The sequence below is a fragment of the Anabrus simplex genome, chromosome 10 (assembly GCF_040414725.1).
Source record: "Anabrus simplex isolate iqAnaSimp1 chromosome 10, ASM4041472v1, whole genome shotgun sequence".
In the NCBI taxonomy this organism is placed as follows: domain Eukaryota; kingdom Metazoa; phylum Arthropoda; class Insecta; order Orthoptera; family Tettigoniidae; genus Anabrus; species Anabrus simplex.
In genome coordinates this window covers 71,005,405-71,033,221 of record NC_090274.1, presented here as the reverse complement: position 1 = coordinate 71,033,221, position 27,817 = coordinate 71,005,405, and the positions used below count along the sequence as shown (strand labels likewise).

At 38.6% G+C, this 27,817-nt stretch overlaps 1 protein-coding gene across 3 annotated transcripts in view; it reads left to right on the top strand.

The window, feature by feature from the left end:
- The window catches only part of 14-3-3zeta (tyrosine 3-monooxygenase/tryptophan 5-monooxygenase activation protein zeta), a 200,880-nt gene extending 183,009 nt beyond the window's left edge, over positions 1–17,871 (top strand). For 2 of the 3 annotated variants that reach the window (XM_067154176.2, XM_067154177.2), the window contains exons 4-5: positions 6,385–6,548; positions 16,773–17,871. In XM_067154176.2, coding sequence (XP_067010277.1) covers positions 6,385–6,548; positions 16,773–16,928 — 320 coding nt within the window. In that variant the 3' untranslated portion in view covers positions 16,929–17,871. Of the gene's footprint in view, positions 1–6,384; positions 6,549–7,037; positions 7,202–16,772 lie in introns of all 3 variants that reach the window. The other variant, XM_067154175.2, reaches the window with a different exon arrangement.
- The last annotated feature ends 9,946 nt before the right edge of the window (positions 17,872–27,817 follow it).

Sequence of the window (27,817 nt, the reverse complement as noted above, 5' to 3'; positions counted from 1 at the left end):
CCAGCTTGCGTTTTCGACCAACGCTCGAACAGGCTAACCAGTGTCAGACCCTATAGATTTGATGGCCACGAGGCGGTCAGCCTCTTAATATAGTAAAAGCAGATTTTCTTTTAAATTTCATCAGTATATGAAGTACTGGCAGTCTTCTTGTAACTATCAAGTTTTGCCATCTTACGCTTTTGATATTCAAACGCTGTATTATTGAAAGATCTGTTTACTTCTGTAATTCGTGATACAATTCCTGATTCACGCTTATTAGGAATACTGTTCACATATTGGTGAACTAAAATAGACTTCGTCCATACTTCATACTTGCTGTAAAAGGCTGCATTCATAAAATTGCCCTTAAGGGACATTTTCCTATGCTAAAGTTGTATTTGTTGCAACTAATTAGAGCTACGATCTCTAAATTTATTCCCGCGTAAAATATCATATGAAAGAAGTGACTACACTGCTACATAATCTTAAAGAACTAATGTGTTGATAAAAATAAAGCATAAAGTATTTGTCTTCTGTCTAGTATTTTTTTAATGTGCATAGTTTCAGTGAAATCCTGAGATTTGAAGCTGCAATTTTTACAGAACATACTGAATCTCCGTTGTCTATACTGACAAAAGCATAAATATCTTTGACGTTTAGTACTTTTCCGTCTGTCTCGTATCGTTTAGACAAAGAGGAAGTGCCTCTTTAACCAGGATTCACAGGTTCAAAATACGGAAGAACTCCTTCCAGTTATCGTTATTCACCGACGAGCGTTTCGATTTAACGCTCCTCGAATAAAAACTGGTGGAAAGTTTTGGCAGCTTTCCATGAAGGTATGACTTGGCACATGTTGGGAGGTATTGCCAGGTTAATGATGGCATTGTCCTTGTCTCGATAGTACGAGCAGTATAAGAGGTAGAGCAAATGGCTTTTATAACCTTGAGTTTATTCTCTGCTTTTAATCTGACCTAAATATTACACGAATTTCTGTTTCTGGTATTTTTACTTCTGTCTTATCCCTTGATCACAGAAACTCTGTCGAAGAGCTAAAATTAACCTTCATATCCCCTATGAGGGATGCATTCTCGGGATTTAATAACAGAAAATATCAACATAACGGCTTTTTTAAATGTTCGTGGGGGTACGGTAGCACATGGTAGGAGTCTCCTTAATGTGTTTCAGCTGATGTACAGCAGTCGGTTTCGTATTGAAGGACGCGCCAATGCCGTGGTAGTAATATGTCCGAATTCACACAATACCTTGCAGAGCATGTTATTACTACGCGCAATACATTTGAGCTCGTGCGGCCTGACCTGGACTCGCTTTAATCGATGGATCGATACGCAGGAGTAAGGACTGCTGTTCCAGCTCTCTCTGCGCAACCCACCTTGCTTGCTGCTTGTGAAGCTTTACAGGGACACACCCTTGGAGCTAATCAGCGACATAAGAAGTTCTAGTTATATACATTTATTGGAAATGGGTGAAAAATGTATGCTGCTTATGGTAGTTCTGAAATTAAACCTAATCAGAGACTGCGGTGAAAATTTGAAATTAGGTCGAGCTTAAATAGGTCAGTGTGCCGTATTTTATCCATGTTATCCACTTACGCCCTCTTTCGTCCAAGGAAAGGAAAAAAATTCGAGAACTTTCCTAGAATAAGCCTAACGATTTCTTGTTAAATCTTATCAACCGTACTGGGATTGCGTTTTATCCTATCAGACTTACTTGGCCATTTGTTTTCTCACCGTGCGAGAGTTGGCCACGCGATTTGGGTCACGTAGCTGTTGGGTTATATTCGGGAGATGGTGGGTTCGAACTCCATAGTTGGCAGCCCTGAAGATGGTTTTCCGGGGTTTACCCTTCTCACAGGCAAACGGTGGGGCTTTGCCTTATGGCCAGGGCCGCTTCCTTCCCAGTCCTAGTCCTTTCGTCTCCCATAAAAAACCCGAGTCGGTGCGACGTTGGAATGTTTGCAAACATAAATTTCGTCGTTGATGGGTGAACTTTTTGTCGCGAGATGACCAGACTTTACCTAATTAAATTCTTCCCTTCCCTGTTCTTTAAGAGGAGAGTTACTGTAAATTAGCAATGAATGTGTAATCCTAACCTTCTGGATCTTTCCTTCAAACAAGGTTCACTACCACAGATCGGTTTTGTTGCTTCATGGTCTACAATTTTTCTGTCACGTTCTGGTTTGCCTGCCATTGCCACAAATTTGACTGTTTTGCGGGTCTGCACCTAATATCACATCCGAGAGAAATGGATAAAAATCCTACTTTCGGCCAACCAAGAAGTGGTTTACTGCCCGATAGATCATCCCGAATGCTGTTTGTATCCTCAAATGCACCACCAAAAGTTAAGGAAACTGTAAAAACCTATGGCGGCGTCAAAGTGAGACTTAATAGGCAGGATGAGTGAGGTAGTTTGAAGCAAAATATATTTATCATTGTCGAGGCCCACGTTTCTGAAATAGACCCGTAATTCCTTCAACGAAAAAGAAAGGGAGCCAGGTTCAGAGATTGTCTTAAACATAAAACTCGATGAATCTCTTCGATTGCAAAATTGTTACACAAACTTTTATTTAGAATATTTATTACAAACGTTTTTGTTCTAAGCCAGTTTTCCGATATAACGCAACAAATAAGGTAAATATCACTGCTGGTCGTATGAAAGTCCGACCCCATAAATGTATGGGGAGTTGCTGTGGATATCATCCTCGCAACGTTTCAAGCCTATGTGTACGTCTGTCTCTAATCTGCGCGTTTTTAATCATTTTAACCCGGTACTTGGATATAATGCCGGAGGGAAGAGATCAAATGGAGAGCAGCAGTTAATGCGAAGAGCCGCAGAGATCCAGGAAACTAACACGTCGTAAGCCGCTGCATGTCAGCCCACGTACCTCAACTCAGGAGAAACTAGAGTAGTCGACAAAAATGTAACCGTGCACGTGTTAACGAGTCCCGTCAACGGCGGGTACAACGGCTAGTACGTGTATATAATATATAGAGTTTTGTCTGTACATTGCTCAAAATTTGAAAAGGATGGTATTTCTGTATCAGTCATGTCCATAGTAACAAGGAAATGCATTTTTTAATTTTCCGTAATTTCTGTCTCTGTCTGTCTGTCTGTCTCTAAAATAAGTTGCTACAATATAAACTATAAATAATTTTATTCACTCTAAAAGAAATGGTAGTTTAGGGGAAGGCCTAAAATTTTATTCGCAAATATTTGTTATTAGTTGTCCCATCATAAATAAAATTAAAATCGGTATGCAAAGTCGGGGAATAAGTCGCTACAATCTAGGCCATAAATAACTTTATTCACGCTGAGCGAAATGGTAGTTAGGGGAAGGCCCAAAATTTAATTCTCGAATGTTTGTGTTATTATTGGTCTTAATGACAATTACTATATAGTTAGATAGTATTAAATTTCCGATCATTTATACCTTATACATTTTGTCCGTACCGTCTATGATAACGGAGATATTCATGAATATGGATTTTTGTTGCTAAGATCATATCAGCGCCGTCACGAGAAAATGGGTAAACAGAATTTTAATGAAAATCGGTATGTAAAGTCGGGGAATAAGGAACTGCAGTCTACGCTATAATTGTATAAGACGGCCTTATATTACAGAGTCGAAAGAAAATTGAATGTGAAGGCCTACAATACAGAAAACTCATAACATTGATCAACAATATTACATTGACCATTGTTTGTGATTTGCCTTGTCTCTGTTGCCGTTCATCTCCGATAGATGGGATTACTGCTGTATACAGAGTTTTTAAATTTTTAATACGAAAGGGCTAGGAATGGGAAGGAAGCAGCCCCTACGTTAATTACGTTACAGCCCCAGCACTTTCCTGGTGTGAAAATTGGAGACCACGGAAAAGCATCTTCAAGACTGTTGACAGTGAAGTTCGAACACACTACCTTCCGGATCTAACCTCACAGCTATGCGCCCCTAACCGCACAGCCAACTCACCCGGTCGCACCAAGTATAACAGCCTGCCTGAAAATTGGCGGGAAGTAGCTGGGGAGTTAGATAAATTTCTGATACTACTGATACGTAACAAAAACTGGTTCATCATAGCAGTCGAACTATTCAATTCCTACTCTGAGGCACTGATTGGAATGAGCAGTGTGCATATTTAACGGAATAATGGCAGAGAAGTGTTCGCGGCTGTCTGCGGTCTGGTCATTGCAGCACTGGGACTTTGGACTGTTAGATCGACACCGTAGTACTGTTCGTTAGAAGTGAGAAATTTAATTTGATCGAGTATTTTATATTCCTTTTAATCACTGCAGTACATTCCTTCTGACGACTTTAGGTAGGAAAACCACAAAAACAATCTTTCTGAGAATCCCGTAGCGAAGCACGGGTACATCAGCTAGTTCGTACATATAATTGGGTTTGCTATAATCCAAAATTCTAAAACCAGGACATTGTCGGTATCGGTATTTAAAAGTACAAAAACGAGATAAGTATAGCCGATATATGGAAGCGCATATAGTAAGAAAATAACTATCAACTTCATTTATTGTGGTGTTAATTTAGAAGTGTGCGCTATACCACTCGTACTTCTCAGGGACTTCCAAAATTATAAAAGATACAATAAAATATCGGACTTTCGTTTTGTTTGCGATATCCCGTGACATATGGACTATTTAACAAAGAGTAAAATTGTAACTACTTGGCGGCTATGCGGTACCAGAAGCAATGATAACCAAGCAACCGTTATTTCACTCCCGCCAAATCTGTCATTGTTCTTCGTGTGAATGTTGGATTAGAATGAAATAATTGGATCCACGAATGTTCAGGACTGTCTTTCTCAATTTGAGGCCCAAATAAATTGTAAAATAAATGAGAAAATTTCAGAAATTGTGATGCCGATATTCCGGTTAGTGAAGGAAACCTGTTCTACGGTCCATTGGTATTGTCTTTCTTGGTCTAGTGTTTCTTCTGTTGGATTTTAGAGTGAGAGCGTGAATATCGAATGATACGAATCTTACACCCACGTTTTAGAGGTAGAGCTGTAGATTGTGACGTGTTCCGTTCATGGAGAAGGTTGGGTTGGGCGAGCTGGCGCGTGACGTCACCGTACATGGTTATGACTCGTGTGTCCCTGGAGAACAAATAAGGTTGCTAGCCGGTGGATAGTCACCTCAACGAAACTAACCTGGTGTTACGTACAATAGACTAATTGAATCACGTGCATCTTGAGTTTACTTCCTATCCTATATAGTTTAGTAGGAACTGTAATATTCATTATTTTCGCCGTTAATCTTTATAGTGAAGATGTACGAAGAATTTTTCGGGGATGTTAATAGCTGAATTTATAGTGATATTGTGCAGCTCTTTCCTTACTTGAAGTAACTGAAGATGTACTAGAATATTACCATGTATCATATTGCCGTTCGCACGGAGTACAGTAAGGAGGAATGTATATCGCGTTTTTATCCTCTCGAATTGTTTGCCCTTCGGACAAGCCGTACGACCACTAAGCCTTTTAAATTATGGGTGTCTCAGGATTCATCAGGCCAATGTTAGCTCCCTCTGGATCCTAAGCTCACGGGTTCAAACCCGACGGAGCTAGTCGAATTTTTATAGGACAGAGAAAAGCCTATTCGACACTCCATGCCGTACGATATCTGCATGTAAAGAGCGGACGCATTTGGTGTTTTTCCGACCATATTAACTAAACTCGGCCGTAGAATTGCCAAACAGATCCGGTTCGTTAATTGTAATGTGGAAATTGACGCACGGCCAGCCTAGATGACTGCATATCGAATGAAAATGCTTGCACACGGTTGCTGAAGCAATACGATTAACTGCTGGAAGTCTGACACCGAAATGTGACAAATGCCGTTTGGTTCCCGTAATGTGTCGGACTTCTTGAACGGTATACCAGGTACTTGAGTGTTCGTGAAATTGGTCAGGCGACTAATTTTATTGGTTTGCATGTATTGAATTTCAGCTGGAATTGGAGAGTCTGTGGCCTGTAGTTTAGATACTATTTTCGACATTTGTGTTTAGCTGAAGTGACAAAACTTTGAAAACCAGGTCAAAGTGAGGTTTATTATCATTATTAATTGCCGGAGGTTTAATATCCCTTAAGTCCTTCAAACCAGTTTTGTGGGCATCTGGGTAATTATATTGACCTTATAGGTCCTGGTGGCAGACAAGATTAGCTTCAAAACATGAACATTCTCTAATATTTGGTGGTTATGCTAACCAAGTATGGTAAATTTCATGCTTAGAAAAATACTTCAAGATCATGATTAGGAAGCAGCCTTTATATTGGTCTGTTGTGAGCTATTCTTATTTTAGTATTCTAAGTTAATGCATATAATGGTTATATTTTAAGTATACTAGTTGTAACCTTCCTGTACCCTTTACAGCTGTAGTGGACGACTCGCAGAAGGCCTACCAAGATGCGTTTGAAATTAGCAAGGCCAAAATGCAGCCCACCCACCCAATCAGGCTTGGCCTGGCACTCAACTTCTCCGTCTTCTATTACGAAATCCTCAATTCGCCAGACAAAGCGTGTCAGTTGGCGAAACAGGTTGGTGATCATGCACCTACTGAATGGTGGTGGCAGTCTCTTTCTCATGTTTATTCTTGTGTTTATTTCTTTTCAACTGTAGGGGACGCAGTGCTGATGCCGGACTGGTTGGAAATATTTGTCTAGATGTCGCTTGTTTTGTTCTTTAAAGTGGGAAAGTACAGCAAAGTCTTTCAGTAGCAAATGCTTCGCTGAAAAATTTGCAATTATCTGCTTCAAATGTCTAATTTGAAATTTGACAGTTGCTATTTGGCAGAGCAAAGACATGCAAATTAACTCATTACTTTTTTTTTTTTCTAATCTGCAATATGTGTTTGTTCAGTTGAACCCCTCCTTTTTTTTTTTTTATCTGGAAATTTTCGAACCTTACACCTGATATGTACTTTCCTGTTATTTAATCGACAAATCAAGTTTACATCCGTGAGAGGCTTTCCACATTCTGCATATTGCAGTTGTGCTGTCTTTTAATTTTTCCCCCTTTTTTATCAGGCGTGGTCGACGATTCACAGAAAGCGTATCAAGAAGCATTTGACATAGCAAAATCGAAAATGCAGCCTACACATCCAATCCGTTTGGGTCTAGCGCTAAATTTTTCGGTTTTCTATTACGAAATTATCAATTCACCAGCGAGAGCATGTCATCTTGCTAAGCAGGTAGGCAGACCTGGATGAGGTTGGAAGTGTTCAGAAATATTCGTTGTTTTACTGCCTGAATGGAATTACCCTTACAGATAAATGCTCAGGATTATATATCATTATGAAGGTTTTATGAACTAAGGTTCTGTTGGAAGTAATAATTTAGGTGTTTCTGAGAGTATTCCTGAGCTTTTTTCTGGATTTCCTTCTCTTAAACAGTCTTACGCATGAAATGTGTCCAGATCAGCTGTTCCTTGATCTAACTGCTCCTTGTGTGACCTCCGTTTGGTAACAGTTTGTCTACTAAACAATCCATTCCAATAAATCCATTCTTAAAGGCAATTCTCACATTATTCAGTCCTGTTACTAGGGCTGTATAGATGGCATGTGGATGAAACAACCAGTCTGTGCATTGAGCATTGTGACCTAACTAACCATAACTTTGTATACTCTCCTGGGAACAAGTATTTCAGATTGCATGTGTAATCTTTTAAGGTTTAACAGTTTCTTTCAAATGGCAATCTTGGATTTTAGTTTATATTTGCTGCTGATCTGTGTCCTGTCTGTAATCAGGTTATTAGACTAGACAAACGTGATTGAATGGGTAGCTAAATTTGTAAAAATAACTCAGAATTACAGTAGGTGAAGTGTTATGAACTTGTAATGATTAAGAGGATTCTGGGCAGTATTATTGGAACTTTTTCATATATATATATATATATATATATATATATATATATATAAAGAACTGGAATCACAGATAAGACTATTTGCAGATACACTGTATAGTGAAGTAAATAAGTTACAGTAAAACCTCGTTAATTCGAAGTCGTTGGGACTCAAAAATCGGACTTCGAATTACGCGATTTCGAATTAACCGCCAATTCGCAATTCAGAAGTACCAACCATTGCCGCGTTACAAAATATTCTAAGGCCCGTTACTGCATGCAGTTAACCTTGATTCACAGTTTACACCTTTCAAATGCCATTGAAAAAAAGAACTATTTCCAAAATGTATCCAAGAAGGTGCATTTACAGTATTCAAATAATGCACTCGGATATCTCGCTGGTAAACATAACCTCACGCAACGAAAGAAAGAAAAAAGCACGATTCAAAGGCGAGGAGAAATCTATGCTGGCTCCCATGTGCAAGTGCTTTGTTAATTGGATTACTATACTGTATGTATTTTTAGATTCCTTGTATTTACACAGAAAGTACCCGATGCCCTTAAAATCGAACTTTCTTATGACTCTATACTTTTACGATTTCCCGCCATGGCACTTCTCTCGAACTTCAGAAATGTAAACACTTGCCGCGTCACAAAGTATTCTAAGACCCATTAATACATGCAATCACCTCGATTCACAGTTTAAACCTTTCAAATGCCATGGAAAAAACTATTTCCGAAATGTATCCAACAAGGTGCATTTACAATGTTCAAATAATGCACTTGGATAAATCACTGACAAACATAACCTCACGCAACGAAAGAAAAAAAAAATAGCACAATTCAAAGACGAGGATAAATGATGCCGGTTCCCCTGTGCAAATGCATTATTTTTTGGATTTCTGTACTGTTTGCATTTTCAGATGCTTTGTACTGGTATGGAAAGTGCCCGACGTCCTTAAAACATTGTGCTTATCGAACTTTCCTATGTCGAGGGGATAAAGTATCTCGCTTCCATGTGCATTGCAACGCACTACTATGACCCCCATCCTTCACCATTGTACGATTTCCCGGCTGGCAATTTCTCCTTTAAAACCATAAGACCGTTAGGGCTCGTATTAAAATAAAGCAATGCAGTTTCACCGGTAATGAAAAAATAATTGTTCGGTGCCTACGAATCTATTATATAAGCCACGTTTTTTTTTTCTTTTTTTTCTTCCCCAACTGCCGGCATCGCCAGTGTTCGCGGATTCTGTTTTTCCGCATGATATTACGGCGTTCCTTAAAAGGTTGAATACAAAAGAATTCCGATTTCATTCAACTTAGCAATCATGAAGCGCACTGTAGACCCACCAAAGTGAGTGTACGTGCGGAAAGCTACCCCTCCACGTTCGGGAACGCGCGTTCTATTATGACGCCGAGCGGATAAATTTCGAGTTGAAATTACTCTGTAACATATTGTTTTAAAATGTAAAGGCAGTTTCGAATTAAACGTCTGAATTTCGGTAATGGGGCCGACATTGTACTTCGAATTACGAATTATCCGTATTTTGAATTAAACAATTGAAATAACATTTAAAACTGTATCTCATGTTTCCGGGAACGAGAGCTTCTTCGAATTAGGCGGGATTTTGAATTAACCGATTTCGAATTATTGAGGTTCTACTGTATATGGTTGTGAGTGACTGCAAAATGACCTATAGCTCATTCCATGTTAAGAAAATAGTATTGCTCTTACGACAACAAGGTTGCCATATCAAACAACTCTGGTCAACAGCATCACGGGAAAACAGTGGCATGTATATTTGAGAAACTCGGTAATTAAGTTCAGAATGAAAGGAAGAATCTCGGCTGCATATATATACAGTTCAAAAGGGAACATGTTTTTGAACATATGCCATGGTTCACAAAATAATACCTCATACCCAGATATATTACCAACTAAGACTTTATTCTTTAGCGTTGAAGTATATAAAAGAACATCGATGGGATTTGTGTTCGTTTTCAGAACACAAATGGAAATGTCCTAGTAGGGGCGAAAACAAAGTGATAACAGTTGGAATTGGAGAGCTTCAGTATGGTGTATGTCCTCCACAAGCATTTATTACAGCTTGGCACCTACGTGGCACGCTCCGTGTAAGTCGACGGAGGTCACGTTGCGATATCGGGTCCCATTCTTCAATAAGCCTGTTCGAGGTCTTGGAGAGTCTGTGGTGGAACAGGACGTCCACGAACACTTCTGTCAAGCCTATTCCACACATGATCAATGGGATTAAGGCCGGGACTCGCTGCTGGCCATTCCATCTCTTGAATGTCCATTTCTCGCAAGACAGTTCTGGTGTGCACGCTACATTAGCGCTGGCATTGATGTGCAAATTCAGGGCGAACACCGTATGTAGCAACCAACACATGCTGTAGGAGTATCTGGTCAATGTTCTCCGCAGCGGTAAGATTACCACAGGCGATAAGATCCGTACGGCCATCAATGCTGATGCCATCCCACACCATCAGAGAACCATTAAATGCGCTTGTGAAAAAGTGGTAAAAATTTGGCAAAAAGGAATGTGCGCTTAAGAAACAAAGGCTAAATAACAAAACCAAGCCCAGACAAAAATCACAGCAAATTTGTCATGCCGTGATGTATCGTTGCACACCACAGCATCAAGGTCTTCAGTAACAACTGCTGTACAGTACAAGAATATTAGAACACGCACGTAAATAAATAGATGAATAGATGACTTCTCTTGAACAGTGATAAGCTGCTGGCGATTCACAGCATAACTGATTACACATTCCATGAACCAGAGCAACTCGGAAGGAAAATGAAATCAACAAAGTAATGGCTGTTTCTGCCATTGTGCTTCCTTCCTGCGAATCTATTAAATAGAGAATGTTAAGCCGTTATTTTAATAACTCGCGGCCAAAAACATGCCTCATCCATTTTCTTTCTTTCATAATGCAATGTAAAGTACCTTATAATATTCCTTAATCACGAGGCATTATGAGTGTGTTCACTCCTTGTAGGGCCGATGACCTTAGATGTTAGGCCCCTTTAAGCAAGCATCATCACTCCTTGTAGGTTCATAAGAGCAGTACTGTTTTCTTAACATGGAATGAGCTATAGACAATGCCGTGAGATGGAAATCAATGGTATGATGGGGACTGGGATGGAAAGTCAGGCTGCAAGTTTCACCAAGAGGAAAAGTCCTCCGTTTTACTCTGTTGACAGGTTGATAGTACGTCATGGGGATCACTGTAACTACTTACGTGTTAATGTAAGAAATGATCTTCATTGGGGTAACCACTTTAAAGAGATTTAAAGGTTACAGATCATTTCAAATGTTGAGGATATTTAAGGGTTGTATTCAAAGTGTATAGAATAAAAGGTGGATATCATGAGAGATGCGCAGTAGCAAAGCGGAGCTGTGTCCTCACATGGGACCCTCGTGCTGAAGCTGCCCGGAACGAGGTAGATAATTTGAATAAGAACCTCTCTGCATGCAAAAGCCAGCAGTTAATAATACAAGATATTAGCGTTTGTGTGGTGAAAGGAACCATGTGCATTTATTTTATGCAATAACTTAAAAAAAGTAATGGTGTACTTCTCAGTATGGTTTGTTGCGCCACGGCAGGCTGCACAAATTATAGCAGGCACACAAGAGAATTAAAGGTACACTTTAATTTATTCTATAAAGGAACTGACCTAAATAGATGGCGGCGGCACGATGTAATTGGCATTTTTCTCAGCTTCGAGGGCTCTGAAGATTTGTGACCATACTCTTCCGACAGCTGACGCAAAGGGTGAAATTGTTGCTTCTCAGCCTCAGTGCTTCCAAGGTGATAAAAAGTTCCAACTGTTTTCCAGAAGATTGTGAAACATTAAGTGCAAACGCTTTATCATATGCTACTTATGAAATCTATCAAAACTTGGATATCATGTGCCATTCTGAGGTCAGGGTTGAGCAAGGGCTCGTTAAATCCCTTGAAGAGGTAGTGGAACAGTTTGACAGTCACGAAACTGAGGATCGTGATGATCTGCTTGAAGACCTCGCCGGCTATATAGCTTTTATAGTAAAGAACCATCTTGGCATAGATTATGGAGAGAAAATGGGTTGACCTACAAGGGGTGGAAATTGGATTTCAAAGAGGTCTAGAGACAGATGCAACCTACAGGATGGTAGTGTAAATGGAAAAAAGGTTAAATGTTTACAATTTGTTTTACGTTCGCACCTACACAGGTCCTATAGTGACGTGGGATAGGAAAGGCCTAGGAGTGGAAAGGAAGTGGCCATGGCCTTAATTACGGTACAGCCCCAACACTTGCCCGGTGTGAAAATGGGAAACCACAGAAATCAATCTTAAATGCTAACAGTGGGGTTCAAACCCATTATCTCCCGGATGAAAGCGCAGCTGCGTGCCCCTGACCATACGGCTATCTTGCCTGGTAGTTCCATTTTTTCCATGAAAAACAATTGAAAGAAGGTTGTAACGTCAGACCTTAATGATATCCTGGTTCGTGTGTGTGGGGACCCACAGGAGGACTGCTTGATACGAGAACTGGAAAAGATCCAGTGGAAAGCAACAAGATTTGACAAAGGAGGTGTTACAAAAATGTTGCGATTTTAGGTCTGGAAAGACTTGTTGGTGAGGAGTCGATGCTGTACTAAGTGGTATGTTCAGAGCTATCGCTGGAGAGATGGCATGGAAGATATTAGTAGACAAGTAAGCTTGAGCAGAGTTGTAATTCAAGAAGTTCATTGAAAATATTTAAGAAAAGGCTAAGTTAACAATCGATAGGGAATCTGCCTCCTGCGCAACAGCCCTAAATTCAGATCATTGATGATTGATCATTTAAAAACTTAATTAATTTTGGTTATAGCCAAACTATAGTGATTAGAAATAGATGTCCTTAAGGACAAACTGCTAAATAGGTCTAATGAAAACTAAGTTGTTTTGTTTCTCAACCATCATAAAATTTTATGTAATAGTGAGAGATTTTGTGGGGAAATAGTTGAAGTTACCCGATGATCAGAATTGGTATTGTCTAAGAAAGAGGAGAGCTGTTGGGACAAAATAATCTTTTGTCAGTCAGTTTTCATTCTCTACTGTACAGTGCTGCATGGACTCCGGATACCTTATTGATGAACTGAAAGTAGCAAAAAACCGTAAGTCTGAACATTGGTAGGAGGGTACTTTCAATGCAGTAATAAGGCTAATTTAGGAACGAGCTTGCATGGTTGAAGCTGTGCATACGAGCTGGCTTGAGGGTGGGGGCTAATGTAAGGGGGAAGGTTTGTTACCTAGGAGAATAATGGACTTTGCAGAGGAGGAAGTGAGGAACAGAGGGAGACCAGAGCAAGGATTGTTGTAGTCGGGTTTAAGATGAAGGGTCTGGAACTACAGTATTTGAAAATGGCGGATTGAAGCAGCTTTAGTTGATTCACGGATGCTTGCAGGCTGAAGGCTGAAAAAGGCAGTAATTATAGAAGTGAATTCAAAACAGTATTTGCTGTTTTTCCCAATTAAGTCTATCGATACTAAATAGGCCTGTAGGACGTTTCTCTTTTTTTGTACCTCTGAGATAAGGTCACTCAACAAAGCACTCTTAATATAGTGACTGTTTTATCTGATTCTTGAAGGTCTTTAAGATGTGGTGACAAATTTTGTTTCAGTAGTGGGTGGATGAATGAATGAATGTATGCATGCAGTTTATATATTTGTATTTTACTGAAAGTGACTGATTCTTGTTTGTGTGATACTGTTTGCACACTTATTACTCTGCTTTCAGCTTTTGATTGCTGATTGCTTCTAATGTGTGCATAGAATAAAAAGGGTTTCAACAGCCTGAAGGTCACTTCTGGCTTTCAAGGTTCGCTAAACTCCTAACAATATTGACGTGGTTTCATGTTGTATTAAAACTTTGTTTTATTTACTAAGGCCCGTATTCACTGATGTCGGTTTCCTTTGCTGTTAACTTAGATTTCCAAAACTCTGATGTCACCATCTCGGATAACGCTCACTTCTGTATTCACCCCAGAATTTATCTTGATTTACCAAAACTGTTTTTGATTCAATCTTCGTTTGAACTGCAAATTTTTCATACTGACGTATGGAAAACAAACTACTACGTGCCGACACCCCTATTGAAATGTAAAAAAGTTTTTTATACCATTAGGTTTGTAAATAATTTGCATAAGTTGTCGATTATTGAGCAGAAACAAAGAAAGAAACCTAAAATGACTTTCCTAGGGAGTCAATTGTTCTTGAATTTGGTGACAGAAAGCATTAACATCGAGAATTAGAAAACAAACTATAGCCTACACATTTCATATTTCACTCAAAATATAAGGCCTATTAATTCATTTAAGTCGCCCAGTCGTGTGCCGTACAAGATATAAGCTATAATCAAGAATTCATTTGAGGCCTACCTATGTGTTGGTAATTCCAGGTTATGTTCGATCATGGATAACGCTGAGTGTCGAGGCTTTAGCTAACCTAAAATGTCTGAAAATCAGTGTAGTCGTAGACCTCGAAATATGTCTCGCGTATGTTTATCCACCCAAGATGTTTAATTGCACAATCTTGACCATAGTACTCGTACCTGTGATTTTCTGTAGCAATGAGATATTCCAGCAGTCTACAAGCAGCCATCTTGGAAGGCTTCCCACTTTACCGCCCTACCAATCTCCGGTAAAATTTTAAACAGGTACTGTATAATACCCGTTATCCGAGCTATGTTGTTGAATACAAACTTAACTGTTATCTCGGTTTATGTAGCATTAAATTAAGATAAAAGGCTTTTATTCGCGTTGGTGAATACGGGCCTAAATATTTTAGTGTCCTTAAATGGTTTAGGGTTCCACTGTAGCAATTAACTTGAGGCAAATAAAATGCCTGTGCCACTCTTAAAATAGAGACTTCAAAATAATAGTAACTGAAGTAAACATATTCTGGATTGTGGAAACATCACCTGACGATAGGAAAAAAACGGCTCTGATCCATCCATTACGCAAGATGGGAGTCTGACAGCATGATGGGCTCTCCAATGCTTTTCAGCTGCTTCCTTGAGAAGATCAGGACCTGGCAAATTAAATTTATGAAAAAAATTACTACAAAGGATTCTATGAAAAGGTTCTGAAGCCAATAATATACGTAGCCCTATTTTTCTAAATGCCAGTAAAGGACTCTCGAAGAACTAGAGGAAAGAAAGCATAGAATTGTGGGATTCAATTACAAGAATGGTATTCACCAAAAAGGATCCAACAAGTCTGTGGCAAAATAGAGAAAATTAGTCACAATCTGCAAAAGACTGACATAATTTTGTGGTCACCTCAATTGAATTTATGGAAACAGGTTGACCAAGAATCTTTTTATTTGAAAACCTAAAACCACAATACCTTGGTTTAGAAATGCTGAAAAAAAAACCCTTTGACAGAGACCTGAGATGAACAACTGGAAAGAAGACACTGTGTCTGTTGGACAGAGGAATGCTGGCAGACCTACTCAGAAAAGATATGGAATTCTGGCCTCAGAAGAAAGCAAAGCTCACTGTCAAGTTTGAGACATAATATGCTCCTCAATGGCCCTTCGCCCCAGTGAATAAATACTAAAGCTATATTGCCTGAATTCTGGAGTTGGTTGGTTCAAACTTGTCTTGCAGTCCTGAAGATGGTTTTCTGTAGTTTTACTTCAGCATTGCCAAAAATTTAACCAGTTTTAGAACTTTTCAGTGACAAGAGATTTGAAGAGATTTGACCATGTGTGTATCGTTTCCATTTTTGTTCTATAATTTAATATCTTAACTGGTGTTGTAACACAATTAACTGTACAGACATTGGATTGCTTTCCTTTTTTTTTCCTTCTGTGTGTATTTGTAGCATATGCTCCTATATTGTAAAGTAGAGAAGGAGATCGGAAGTTAACTTTAGGTAGAACTATGCCATCTGTTAGAAACTCATTTATCCCAGAAGGTGGTTTAAACTTATATATTGATTGGTGAAGTTTCCCCTCTTCAAATTTGGAATAGAACAAAATGTTTGCTTTATCAGTGTGCATCACATTTGAGAGATTTAACCATTAAAATTTAACTACAATAAATTAGGTATAGATGGTGCTGAATTTCAATGTTTCAACATTGGATTTCTTTTTCTAATTTGATATATCTCAACTTGATTATATTTTAAACATTTTTGTATCATTCAGGTAGGGAAATCAAAATGAATTTTTGTTTGCATTAAAGTGAATTTTGTAGATAGCCAGTGATCAGTAAGAATTCAAAATCCTCTAGCGGTGATAAGTCAATTTGGTCAGAATTACTATTTTTCTTATTTTTGGCTTGTTTTTCCAGGAGTGACATCAATAGTATTGAAAAAAGATGTACAGAATCGCCTTCATAAATCATTACAGGTGCATTTGGAGTGATTTCCTCTCTTCTTCCTTTGTCCTTTCCAATGGCACCACTCTGTCCAATGCAAATAATATGCCTTGTCCCTCAGACAGTAGTAAAAGCTAATTTACTGGGCGAGTTGGCCGTGCGCGTAGAGGCGCGCGGCTGTGAGCTTGCATCCGGAAGATAGTAGGTTCGAATCCCACTATCGGCAGCCCTGAAGATGGTTTTCCGTGGTTGCCCATTTTCACACCAGCCAAATGCTGGGGCTGTACCTTAATTAAGCCCACGGCCGCTTCCTTCCAACTCCTAGGCCTTTCCTATCCCATAGTCGCCATAAGACCTATCTGTGTCGGTGCGGCGTAAAGCCCCTAGCATTTAAAAAAAGCTAATTTATTACCATTAAGTTTTATGTATGAAGATGTATATAATTGCTTCAAATGGATTTTAATGGGCATTTCGTCTCTGGAACATGAATGTTTAAAGTATGCAGTTTGACAAGTTTTAAATTATAATTCTGTGGCTCTTTTAACAGGCGTTCGACGATGCTATTGCGGAACTGGACACGTTGAACGAGGACAGCTACAAAGACTCAACCCTCATCATGCAGCTGCTGAGGGACAACCTTACTCTGTGGACCTCGGACACGCAAGGGGATGGTGACGAACCACAAGAGGGTGGAGACAACTAACCCTCCCAAAACGCTCCCCGTTCCAACACGTAATTATCATAAAGCCTATCCTTCCTGCTCCTCCTCCCAACCTCTGACGCCCTAACTCATCCTCCTGACCACTGCTTCCCGTTCCATTCCTTCTCCTCCCGTCAACACTTTCTCGGTTAAGTCGGTATAATATATATTATAATTGTAAGGAAAACAAATTCACACACACATCTACACACACGCAAACACGAGTAAAAGAAAAACTTTTGAGTCTGCATAATGAAATCGGAAAAGGTTGGTTCGCATTTTTTAAAAGTAAATTATGAGCTGAACCTTTTTTTTATAATAAGGCTTCCCTTTCTCTTATTTCTGAAAAAAGGAAAGAAAATGCTAGCAATTTCAGCATTCAAGTGTCTTCTTTTAAGTAACCAACCCAACGGTTTCTAGTGAGAAGCGGTATGATAGTGTATAACAGCAGCATCATGTTGTTTGGTTTTTCATAATAGGCTATCTTGTTATGTACATTGAAAAAAAATGAAATACAACATTGGTATAAATTGCATACAGAATAGTTTGTTGATTTTTCAAAAAAAGGTTATATTTGGTATGAGAAGTCAAAAAGTTGGGTTTTGCTACTGAAGAATCACTGGTTTGAATTTTGGAATGAAAACATAACTGCTCTAGGCAAACAAAAAACAAAAGCAAGCTAAAAGTGCATCTTAGTTGTGAACTGCGTTTCTCCCAGGAACAAGAAAAATACTACCCACAGAATATTCTACTATAATTGCAAGTGGAGTGCAGTTGTAATTTGTATGTAATTTTTGTCTTGATTGTCAAATTTGTCGTTGCATTTTCTCTATCCCATACTACTGTAAGAAAAGGATAACTCACAGAATGTTTTATTCTTGCATTGAACAAGCCATTTACAGCCAAATTATTGAACGTCATTGTGCAAAATAAATACATAAATCAACTTACCGCGTATTATTTATCCAAAGAGAAGAACAATCACTATAGCTGTCTACTTTTGTTTGTGATCATGTGGTAGAATTCTGTTTATAGTTTTTTGCTAGTAATAACCAGTTTCTAAAATGTTTTGACACCCCTCAAAAAAATTACTTCTGTATGTGGTCAGTGTTTCTTCTTGCATTTTGACATTGTCTGTGGAGACTTTCTGAAATAACTGGTGATATATGGGGTCCCCTTTTCCCTCATTTCATTTCTCCTTACCAGAGTTATGTGTTGGGTGTTGGACGTGTCCTTTGTACTCAAGCCTGTTGTGAAGGGACTGATGTAGTTGTGGAAAGAGGAACAAAGGAGAAAGAAAACCAATTGTGATTCCTAGTCTATTATATCAGCATTAGATTTTTAATCAAATTTGCTCAAAAAAGAAAAGAAAATTACTTGTGATTTGTTCGTGTATTACAGAATATTCAGCCATTCATCTTAGTTTATTCGTACCGAATTTCTTACTAAAATAGCAGCTCGTCAATTATGTCAATAATTCGTATGAAAAGCAAGTGTAATTTTTTTTATCAGGGTATATTTTATTTTTTTAATGTTTGTAGAAAGTACACTTGTAGGGAAGAGAAAGTTTAAAGTCCAAAAGAATTTTGTTTGCCACACAGACTGAACCATCTTTTTTGGGAAGATGAAAAGGAAAAATGAAGTGGTAGCCATTTACATATTGTATGCTTGTAATTGCAGTTAGATGACTGTATCTGTTTACCAGTAAACAATCTTGCTTTCCACTAAAACAAATAATTCTTTGTAGTTGACGATTTGCATTGTTTTCCTTTCTTTTCAATAGCAATGTTAACACAGCAAATTCCTAGCACCCCTGTAAAGAAAGAAACCCACTGCATTGTTGGAGTGAAACATTTTTCTTTCCATGTGTATTGTATCCTATATTTCCTCCTTCAGCTTTTAATATGCAGCCTCAGTTGAAAAATACTCCAACGTGTTAGTCAAGCACAAAATTGTGATGTTGGATAAAACATAAGATGTCCATCATCCTATAAGAAACTGCATTTTGAGTACAATATGTTTATTTGGACCAAGATATTATGTTCGTTATTAAAAACTGCTTCTAAAAACCATTCTTTGTGAATCTTTAAGAAAAATGTGAGTATATTTTATATTATTTGTATACTGTAAATGTGCCTTTGAACTTAAGGCCTAAAGGTGTTGCGAGGTTTATTCAATTTATCAGCTTATTACAGTTTCCAGTTTTGTCCTACAAGTAATTATTCAGGGACTTGCCTCAAATTGTCCAATGTACTGCTTCATTTCTCAAGGGCAGTGTTGCTGGGCAAAGACATTGTTTGAGGTATTCGTTAATTAGTTTTCAGCCTTTGGCATTATGAAGAATATAGAATCATTCTAGTTCATGGAATATAATTCACTATAGTAATGCTTGCTTAATGTCACCTATTTGTTTTCCAGCAGTCTTTAAAACAACCAGTACCTCAAGAATCAGTTTTGTAGATGTATTATTATGGCTAGTATCTTCTATTAAGATTTTTTTTTTCTTCACGAAAATAAACATTTCCTTTTTTTTTTTAATTTCTCCTATCCTTTCCAGTCCTTCCCTGTTATATAAATGAAAGCAGTGCATCAATGTAATGGTTAATGCTAAACGTAGTCAAGTTGATGTTTATACTTCGTAAATTAATACATTACAAAGAGGTGGTGTTTGTAAATAAAATTATGAAATTTATTTAGACAAAGTATTCTTCTTCTCGAAGATTCTTCCCCCACATGACCTGCATCATAATGTTTGATGTCCTTCGTGAAAAGTTTCAATCTGTATGGATTTTGAAGAGAAACTCAGGTTCTTAATTAGTGGGAATTAATATGGTTTAAAAATATATCTGGTATTATGAAAATGTCCCTCTTTTAGTCTGGTGGTAGTTTATGTACGTTCCCAAGTAACTGACTGACATGGAGGTATGTAGACTTAATATGCTAATCAAATGGAGTGAATAGGTTCTGTGGTTAGGGCTCTACAGCCGTGAGCTTGCTTTCGGGAGGTAGTGAATTCAACCCCCCCACTGTCAACAGCCTTAAAGATGATTTTCCATGGTTTTCACACCAGGCAAATGTTGAGTCTGTACCTACCTTCCCACTCCTAGCCTTTTCCTATCCCATAGTCTTCACAAGACCTATCTGTTTCAGTGCGACAAAGCAAATTGAATTTTAAAAAAACTAATCAACAGTTTCCTTGGGGCTTTTCTCATGGTGCCATGCCTGTAGAAGTAATATTTTTGGTTGTACTTCATTACATCCCAGTTTCTATATTTTTTTTTTAAAGCAAATGTTATGTAGTGGATGTTAGAGGGCAGTTCAAAAAATTGTGAAAGTTCTATAGGTTACATTCACAGTACCTTTTTAATCTTCAATCTCTAATTGAATTATGAATTCATAATGCTACTATTATCGCAATCTGAGTGCTTGTTACTATGGTATTGTGCTCTGTGATCTCCGTTTACATGATTTGGTACTCAGAAGTATGATGCATTTCTTTGGAGCTTCAACTATTCTGGAAAGTACTGGTCCAGGAGTTTGGCATTTTTATAGAGGTTTTCCCTATTCTTTTGTATTATTTTTATCAGACGTTTAAGACGTTATAACTTGCACAATTGTCCATGCGCATCGAGATGTTTACCAGTGAAAAGGCCGTCTTTCTTTACGTGACCAGAGTTGAAAAAATGCAAGAGTAAAAGGACTGCATCCTAGGTGACTTATTGCTGGAGAAGGAGAAATTGTGGTACTAAATACGTAACTGCATACGGCCAGTTCTTTGTCAACCTGATAAATGTGTGGTTTCAATTTATGCTGCTGTTCACACATTTAATTGGAAATTGGGTCGAAAACTCATACTATGGTATTTGTTTATATGCTATCTGGAAAGTTATTCTCTATGCCAAAGATGGAAAAGTAGTTAAAGCTCTTACCTGAAACTTTGCTCCTATCTGGGACTCTAAGAATAAAGACGGCTGCACATTGTGATAAATCTGCATCTGCATGCTGCTATATGAAAAATAAGTTGTTTACTGTAATCTGTGTATGTTTGTAAAATATCACACTTCCTGTCCAGTTATGGGAGATTATTAAATACTTTCCGTGCTAGCAAGTTGTTGCCACTAACCATGAGAGTTGCACACAAGCAACGTAACTCCAAGTTTCCTTGGTAACTATAGTAGTGTCGTCCCTTAAGCTTTCACGCAGTTAAAGTCCCATTGGTTGAATATTTGTTGCATTCTAAATGTTAGTCAACACAGTACTAGAAGTTGTGGTATATAACTCTTCACTAGCGTGCATGCCAAAAGCTTGGGTTCTATTAAAGACTTCTTCATGGCACTCGCATGGAGTAAGGGTATATGACGTTCATATAGATTCATCAGTCGAATGGAGAAGTTCTTCGACTTCATAACTTGCTATTTACAGTGAGGTGAGAAATCCTTGCTTGTTACTAACATTGTCTTCGAAAAAAATAACTTATTAATATGACTGATCCTTCGCCGCATGAATGCAGCCTACTGGTGATATCAAGGTTTCCCAGTTAGTTTACATCTGGTGGCATTGATTAAGAATATAAACATTACTCTTGCTGTAACGCACATCCTCTCATTTAATATTAGAGATAAAATTGTATTGTGTGGTAGGAATTACAGGTTCTCTTATAAACCCAGACCAAGTGCACTGTATTTGTACCCGGCGCTACAAGAACTGCCTTAGCCCAACTTGCGTTGCATGTGGCCGCTCTCCTTTAACCATGTATACAACCTTGTATGTAATGAAATGTTACCTTATAAGAGATGCTGGAAGTGTCATCCTTCATAATAATGGGACTTCATAACACAATTAGGATTTTCTGCATACTACCAGCGCGAGTTAGGACTGTTCACACGACAATTAAGATGAAACCAGGCCTCATCCGAAAAGAACACAAGCTGCAAGTCGAATAAACGATCATTCAAGATGTAAGATACCACCCACAATCTCTCTTGTGCCTGGATCAGCAGGTTTTAAACAATATGCCCATGTAAACCTGTATGGTTTGATGTGTAACAGCTTCGTAGCTCTGTATGCAGAAGAAACCGAAACCCCAAGTTATTGTGCTAATTTTGTGAGTGATTTATTTGGTGACCGTTTAAGATCCACACCAATGTTGTCTAGTTTTCCCTCTGTTAAAACTGTTCATGTGAGTGCATTTTTTATTGAGCACTGAGCCAGTAGTTTCAAATTTATTTAAAATTACGCGAATCCGCGCTCCTGAAGGTGGCACTTCACCAGCACACTGGTGAACAAAGGCATTTGGTTCCCGTCAGGCCGTCTCGTATTGAAAATAACTTGCAAACTAAAATACAGTGTTGCAATAAGAACTGTCTCACAGTGTTAACAGCTGAGATTCAGACTGGCTATTGATGCTAGGTCGAACACGTGAGAGAAATTTTGAGATATCTCAAGCGTTGTCCCCGCATTCATCCATAAAGTTGACTTCAAGTTTTCTTTTGAGACACACAGCTTCAGAATAAGCCTTCCTACATCTGAGCGTTTGCTGTTAAATCACTTCTGAAGAAATTATCTGAATTTATTAATTTATGGGTAATTGGAATTTATTTTTTGTATACTATTTCTCCAATATTTTTACTGCTGTATTTATAGTGGTGTCCAAAAATTTTTAATATGACATTTTATGATATGGCTCAAGGAAGTGTCTGACAAAACTGTTTGGCTGTAGGAATGTGATGGCTTAGATTCACATATGGATTGTGAATTAGCAAGATGACTTAGAACATTTGGGATGCATATTCTGCTGTGGGTGGTACCAAAAGTGATCAGTGAATTGTGGAACCAATCTGCTGCTAGACTTATGGATTGGGACAGTCATTCTCAACCTGTTGCTTCCTGTTTAAAAATGGGTGGCCCTGTTAACTAGTGATGGGCAGTCTGAGACGAGGTTTCAAAATTTCTCAAGACTAGCGTAAGCACTATTTCTCGCAAGAAATTTTGAGATCTCAAGCGTTGTCCCCACATTGTGTGGCGAGGAGCATGGCGCAGGCCTACAGGTAGTCAGAGCTGAATGCTGTTCGAGCAGAGTATGTGGTCTGTTTTCACTTCCAATAATGGTATTAAGGAGCTCATAGTAACTGCTGATGATATACTATGAAGCTTGCGCTCGTAGTTTCTGGGACGTCGCTTGCAGCTCACGAGAATCTGTCTTGAGCGTTACCCATCACCCCTGTCGAAAGAATTGGAGCCAACTCGGGAATTTTAGATTACACGTTCCACTCGTGTAATGGTGGTTGCGTATGAAGCAAAGCCCATCTTTCCCCATCTCGAGTTTGAATAATGCACGTAACTAGTATCAGAGTAGGTGTATATCCTATCTACAATTATGCAGGGTTATTCAGCTAAGATGTCCACCTCAAATAAGTCGTGAACAGTTTAAGATACTGACGTTCTGTTTTGACTTTCGTTAATGGTATTAAGGGGTTCATAGTTAAACATGCAGTACTTTACCGGGCTTTTGACAATTCGTTTCCACATGAGAACATTTCACGCAATAGCGGCTGATGGTATGCTATCACGTTTACACTCGTAGTGACGTCGCACAGCTCGCACTAAGGAGAATCTGTCCGAGATCGACGTCGGTATCGAGCGAGTGTGTTGCGTATCACTACTGTTAACTGTGTAATTATTGTTTTTTTTAAACACCTCTTGCCGGCACCAGCCGATCTTAATAAAGCATTCCCAGTATTTACAAACTGTTGATACCAATGTGCATTTCTAACTAGTTAACTGCTATTGGCCACGTTATTTACGTATTTGCTACAAAAACGGTCCTTCATTTCAAATTTTCTTTCCACACCAGTCAACAGGTATTGCTAATAGACTCGAACATTACCTTTGAATGTGTACATAGAAACAAAACGGTACTGAAGGTGATTGATTACATGGTGTGTCAAATGTTTGTCTCCTTGTTCAAACAGTGGCACCTAACCTAACTTTAACTGTATATGTATCATTAAAACTTATTTCAAACTTCAGTAGAGAAATAACCTCAGTCTGAATTCACATGGGAATAGCCTTTCTGAAATTTAACCAGATGCAAGAAAATAGAAACTAACCTCTGAAATCTGTGATGCTCTCGGCCATGTCTTGAAGTGTATCATGTTTCTACTTGACTTGAGTACATGGCATTAGAATTCAGCGATCTTTCACCTCAGCCCTTGTTTCTAACAAGTGAACAACTGCTACTGGCCATGTTATTCACGCATTTATTACAAAAACTTTTTTCCTTTCAAATTTTAAACACCAATCAACAGGTATGCTAACAAGACTTGGACATCGCCTCCGAATGTCAACAAAAGCGTTTGCTAGAGCACGTAGCGAGAAAACTATCGAAGATGATCAGTCACATTCAGTATAATCACTGGAGTGCATAAATATTAACTGTAAAAATAGCGCATACTTAATCACTCGTAATAAGTGATGCATCAGTGATAGGGTTCTCTTTGTAACAGAAGGATAATTAATGCAGTCTACTATAGGAATTTTCAAAGGATAGAACAAGAAACTAATAATTGGGTTCTATCTATATGCTGTACTAATTATAATCAGACTTCTGCTGTAGGTGCAAATTTCGCTTTCCTCCACTAACACTATACAATAACAAAAAGTCGTCAAAACTTTGCTAATTTAGGGTCTAGAAAAACAATCTAGTAAGGTTTTTTAATTAATGCATTTAACGGCCTTTAAAGACATGGAAATCAGAAAAGGCTTGGTTCCAGGCAGAATATAATGGAATACAACAAAATCTACCACTGGGAAAAACAGCAGAGGAAGAGTGGAAAATTTTGAGATACATTTGTAGGAGAAGCTAAAAAACTCTGTGGGTTAACAGGATCAATCAAGAAGAAAGAGCAGGAAGGTGGAACGACAGTCAAAACAGCCATTAAAGCAAGAAACCAAGCAAACAGATGCTTGATAAAGAACTAAGACATAGTAAGCCAAGAAGTTGAGACTACAGGAACTTCAAACAAAGAAACTAATAGTTAAGAGGGTAGTAAGAGAGAAGGGGGGGAAAAAAAAAAAAAAAAAAGGAATGCGTTTGTGGATAAATTGGAATTATACGGTAGAAGAAATAGGAAATTACTGTACAGGATAGCCAAGAACAGGTGTGAACAAGAGGACGTTAAGGCAAGAGAAGGGGACAACGGAACCTTAATGCGAGAAGAAGATTAAATCAGAAATAAATTTAAGACCTTTTTCGATAATCTTACATGGAGTAGCGAGCACATCAGACATTGAGGAACCCTGCTCTCTCGTGGTCTAAAACTTCTGGAAAAGTTAAGAGGAATTGTGGAACCTTTATTGGAAGAGGAACTGTGGATTTAGGTCTGGAAGAAAAACTACAGGCATTATCTTTGCTGTCAGGATGTTCATGGAAAAGCACTGGGGAAAAGGGGAAACCACTTTTTTTTTACTATTCCTAGACATAAAAAATGCTTATGATAGTGTACCAAGGGAGCTTATCTGGAAATGCCTAAAAGAGCTGGGAGTTTGACAGTCTTATTGCAAAAGTGAAGATGCTGTATGATAAAACCAGAAGTTGTGGGTTGCGGGCTGTCCAGATTGTTTGAAACGGAGAGTACAGCAAGGCAGTGCTTTGTCACCCTCTTATCACTGTCATGGATGACATAATAAAGCCTTCAAAAAGGAGCAGCAGGACTTGTAAGCTTTCATCTTTGCAGGCAACGTGGTGATCTGGGGTGAAACCGAAAATGATGTGGAGAATAAGCTGCAGAAATGGAGTCGAGTTTAAGTATCAACAAGACGGTGGTGATGAAGTTAGAGGGGAGATAACAAACCATAAATCAGATTGACACCAAACTGGACAGTGCTCAAACGTTTAAGTACTTGGGTAGTATAGTATCAAGACAACTTTCAAAGTATGAGGTGGACAGTCAAATTAGCAAGGCAACTCAATTTTACAACAAAGTAACACAACTGCTGTGGGATAAACAAGTACCTTTAAAAGTAAATGACATATCACATTATACATCCATCCTCCCATATAGCTTAAACTACCACATTATGAATTAATTCAAAACTCCAGGCTGCAGAAACAAAGTTCCTATGCACCATGATACACAAAACTAAGTAGGAAGGACAAGTTCAGGAATAAGAAAGTCTGAGAAGAGGTGGGAATAGGAGACTCCCTACTACAGAGAATTCAAAAAGCAAGACTGAAGTGGTTTGGTCATGAAAGGATGACTGCAAGAAAAGAATATGGAAGAGAAGTAAAGGAAAAAGACCAGTGGCCAAAACCAGAGGAAAATGGACAGATCTGGTGGAGGGGGCTCGTAAACCACACCTGGCTACTGGAGATAGTCAACGATGGTGGGCCTGTATTAAGAGGGCAATATAAAAATGCTGTTTAAATTTGTCAGTTTGCACATTTATCTGAAAGTTTGGTTGAAACAGCATACTAAGACTTCCATTCGTGTGCAATCTTGGGAGAATATTCTCTAGTTTAGCTATGGAGAGGTAGTTAACATTCTTATCTGGGACTTTGCTCCTATCGGCAATGCTGCTGTAAGAATCAAGATGGCTACACTTAAAGATAAATCTACACCTGCATAATGCTATACAAAAAAATAAGTTGTTATAATTATGTATATGTTTATAAAATACATCGTGCTTCCTGCCAGCTATCGCAGAATTTTTTTTTAAGATTTCCCAAGCTAACAATTTGTTGCTACTGATCGAGTTGCATGCAAGCAATTCAGTAGCAAGCTTCCTAGGTAGCCATAATCGTGTTGATGCCACGCAGTTATTTATGGGTTCGAGTCCCAATAGTCCAACATTTTTTACCCCCTAAATGTTAGTCGGTAGGGTACTAGAGTTGATAGTACACATTTCCTTATTATTGCTTGTCAGAAGCTTGGGTTCTGTTCCAAATTTATCGGCAACGTACATGGAGTAAAGGTATAAGACGTTCATGGTGATTCGTCCGTCCGTCGAATGGGGACATTAAGGAGGTTATGTTACTTTGGACTTCATAACAACTTGCTTCTGAGTATTTACACTAACCTGAAGATACATGCTTGCCAGTTACTATTTTAACATTGTCTTTGAAAACAGAAACTTAACTACCTATTAAATTAGCAACAATAAGTTAAAAAATTAATGACCTTACACCGCATACAGTGGCATTACTTACGAATATAAACTTTACTTTTGCCGTTACGCGCATCCTCTTAAATAATATTAGACAAAAAAAAAAAAAACCAAATTGTACAGTGCGGTGGGAATTATTTGATAAGATACACTAGTGTCCAAAAGTTGAGCATTATCACTAAACGAGGCCATACCGCCTGATAGGAATGTCAGACGGATTGCTGAACAAACGGAAGTTGAATCACACACCATGTCACACAATTTGTCCAAAAAAAAAAGTGTCAGAAAGGTTCTGATAGCTAAGGTACACCTTTGACAACAACTCTAACAAAACTTGGCAATGTCTTCCACAACAAAATATGCTGTTAATAAGATGTATGGTTACCCCTAACGGCCACACATGCTTCGCAGCGACGTGGCATGCTCTCTATTAGATGGTCAAAGAGCTCTTGTGGCAGTCGATCTCATTCCTCTGAAAGGGCAATGCGAAGGTCTTGGGAGGGTCCTTGGTGGAGACTGACAGGATGCAATTCGCATCTCAGGCATGTTGTGTAGGATTCAGATCCGCAGACCTCGCTGGCCAGTCCATGCGATGAATGTCTTCCCCAGCCAGAAATTCATCCACCAGAGCGGTGCGGTCGGGCATTATCGTCCAATAAGAGGACGTCTGGACCAACCGCACCTCTGAAGAGTCGAACATGTGGTCTTAGTACCTCATCCCTGTATCT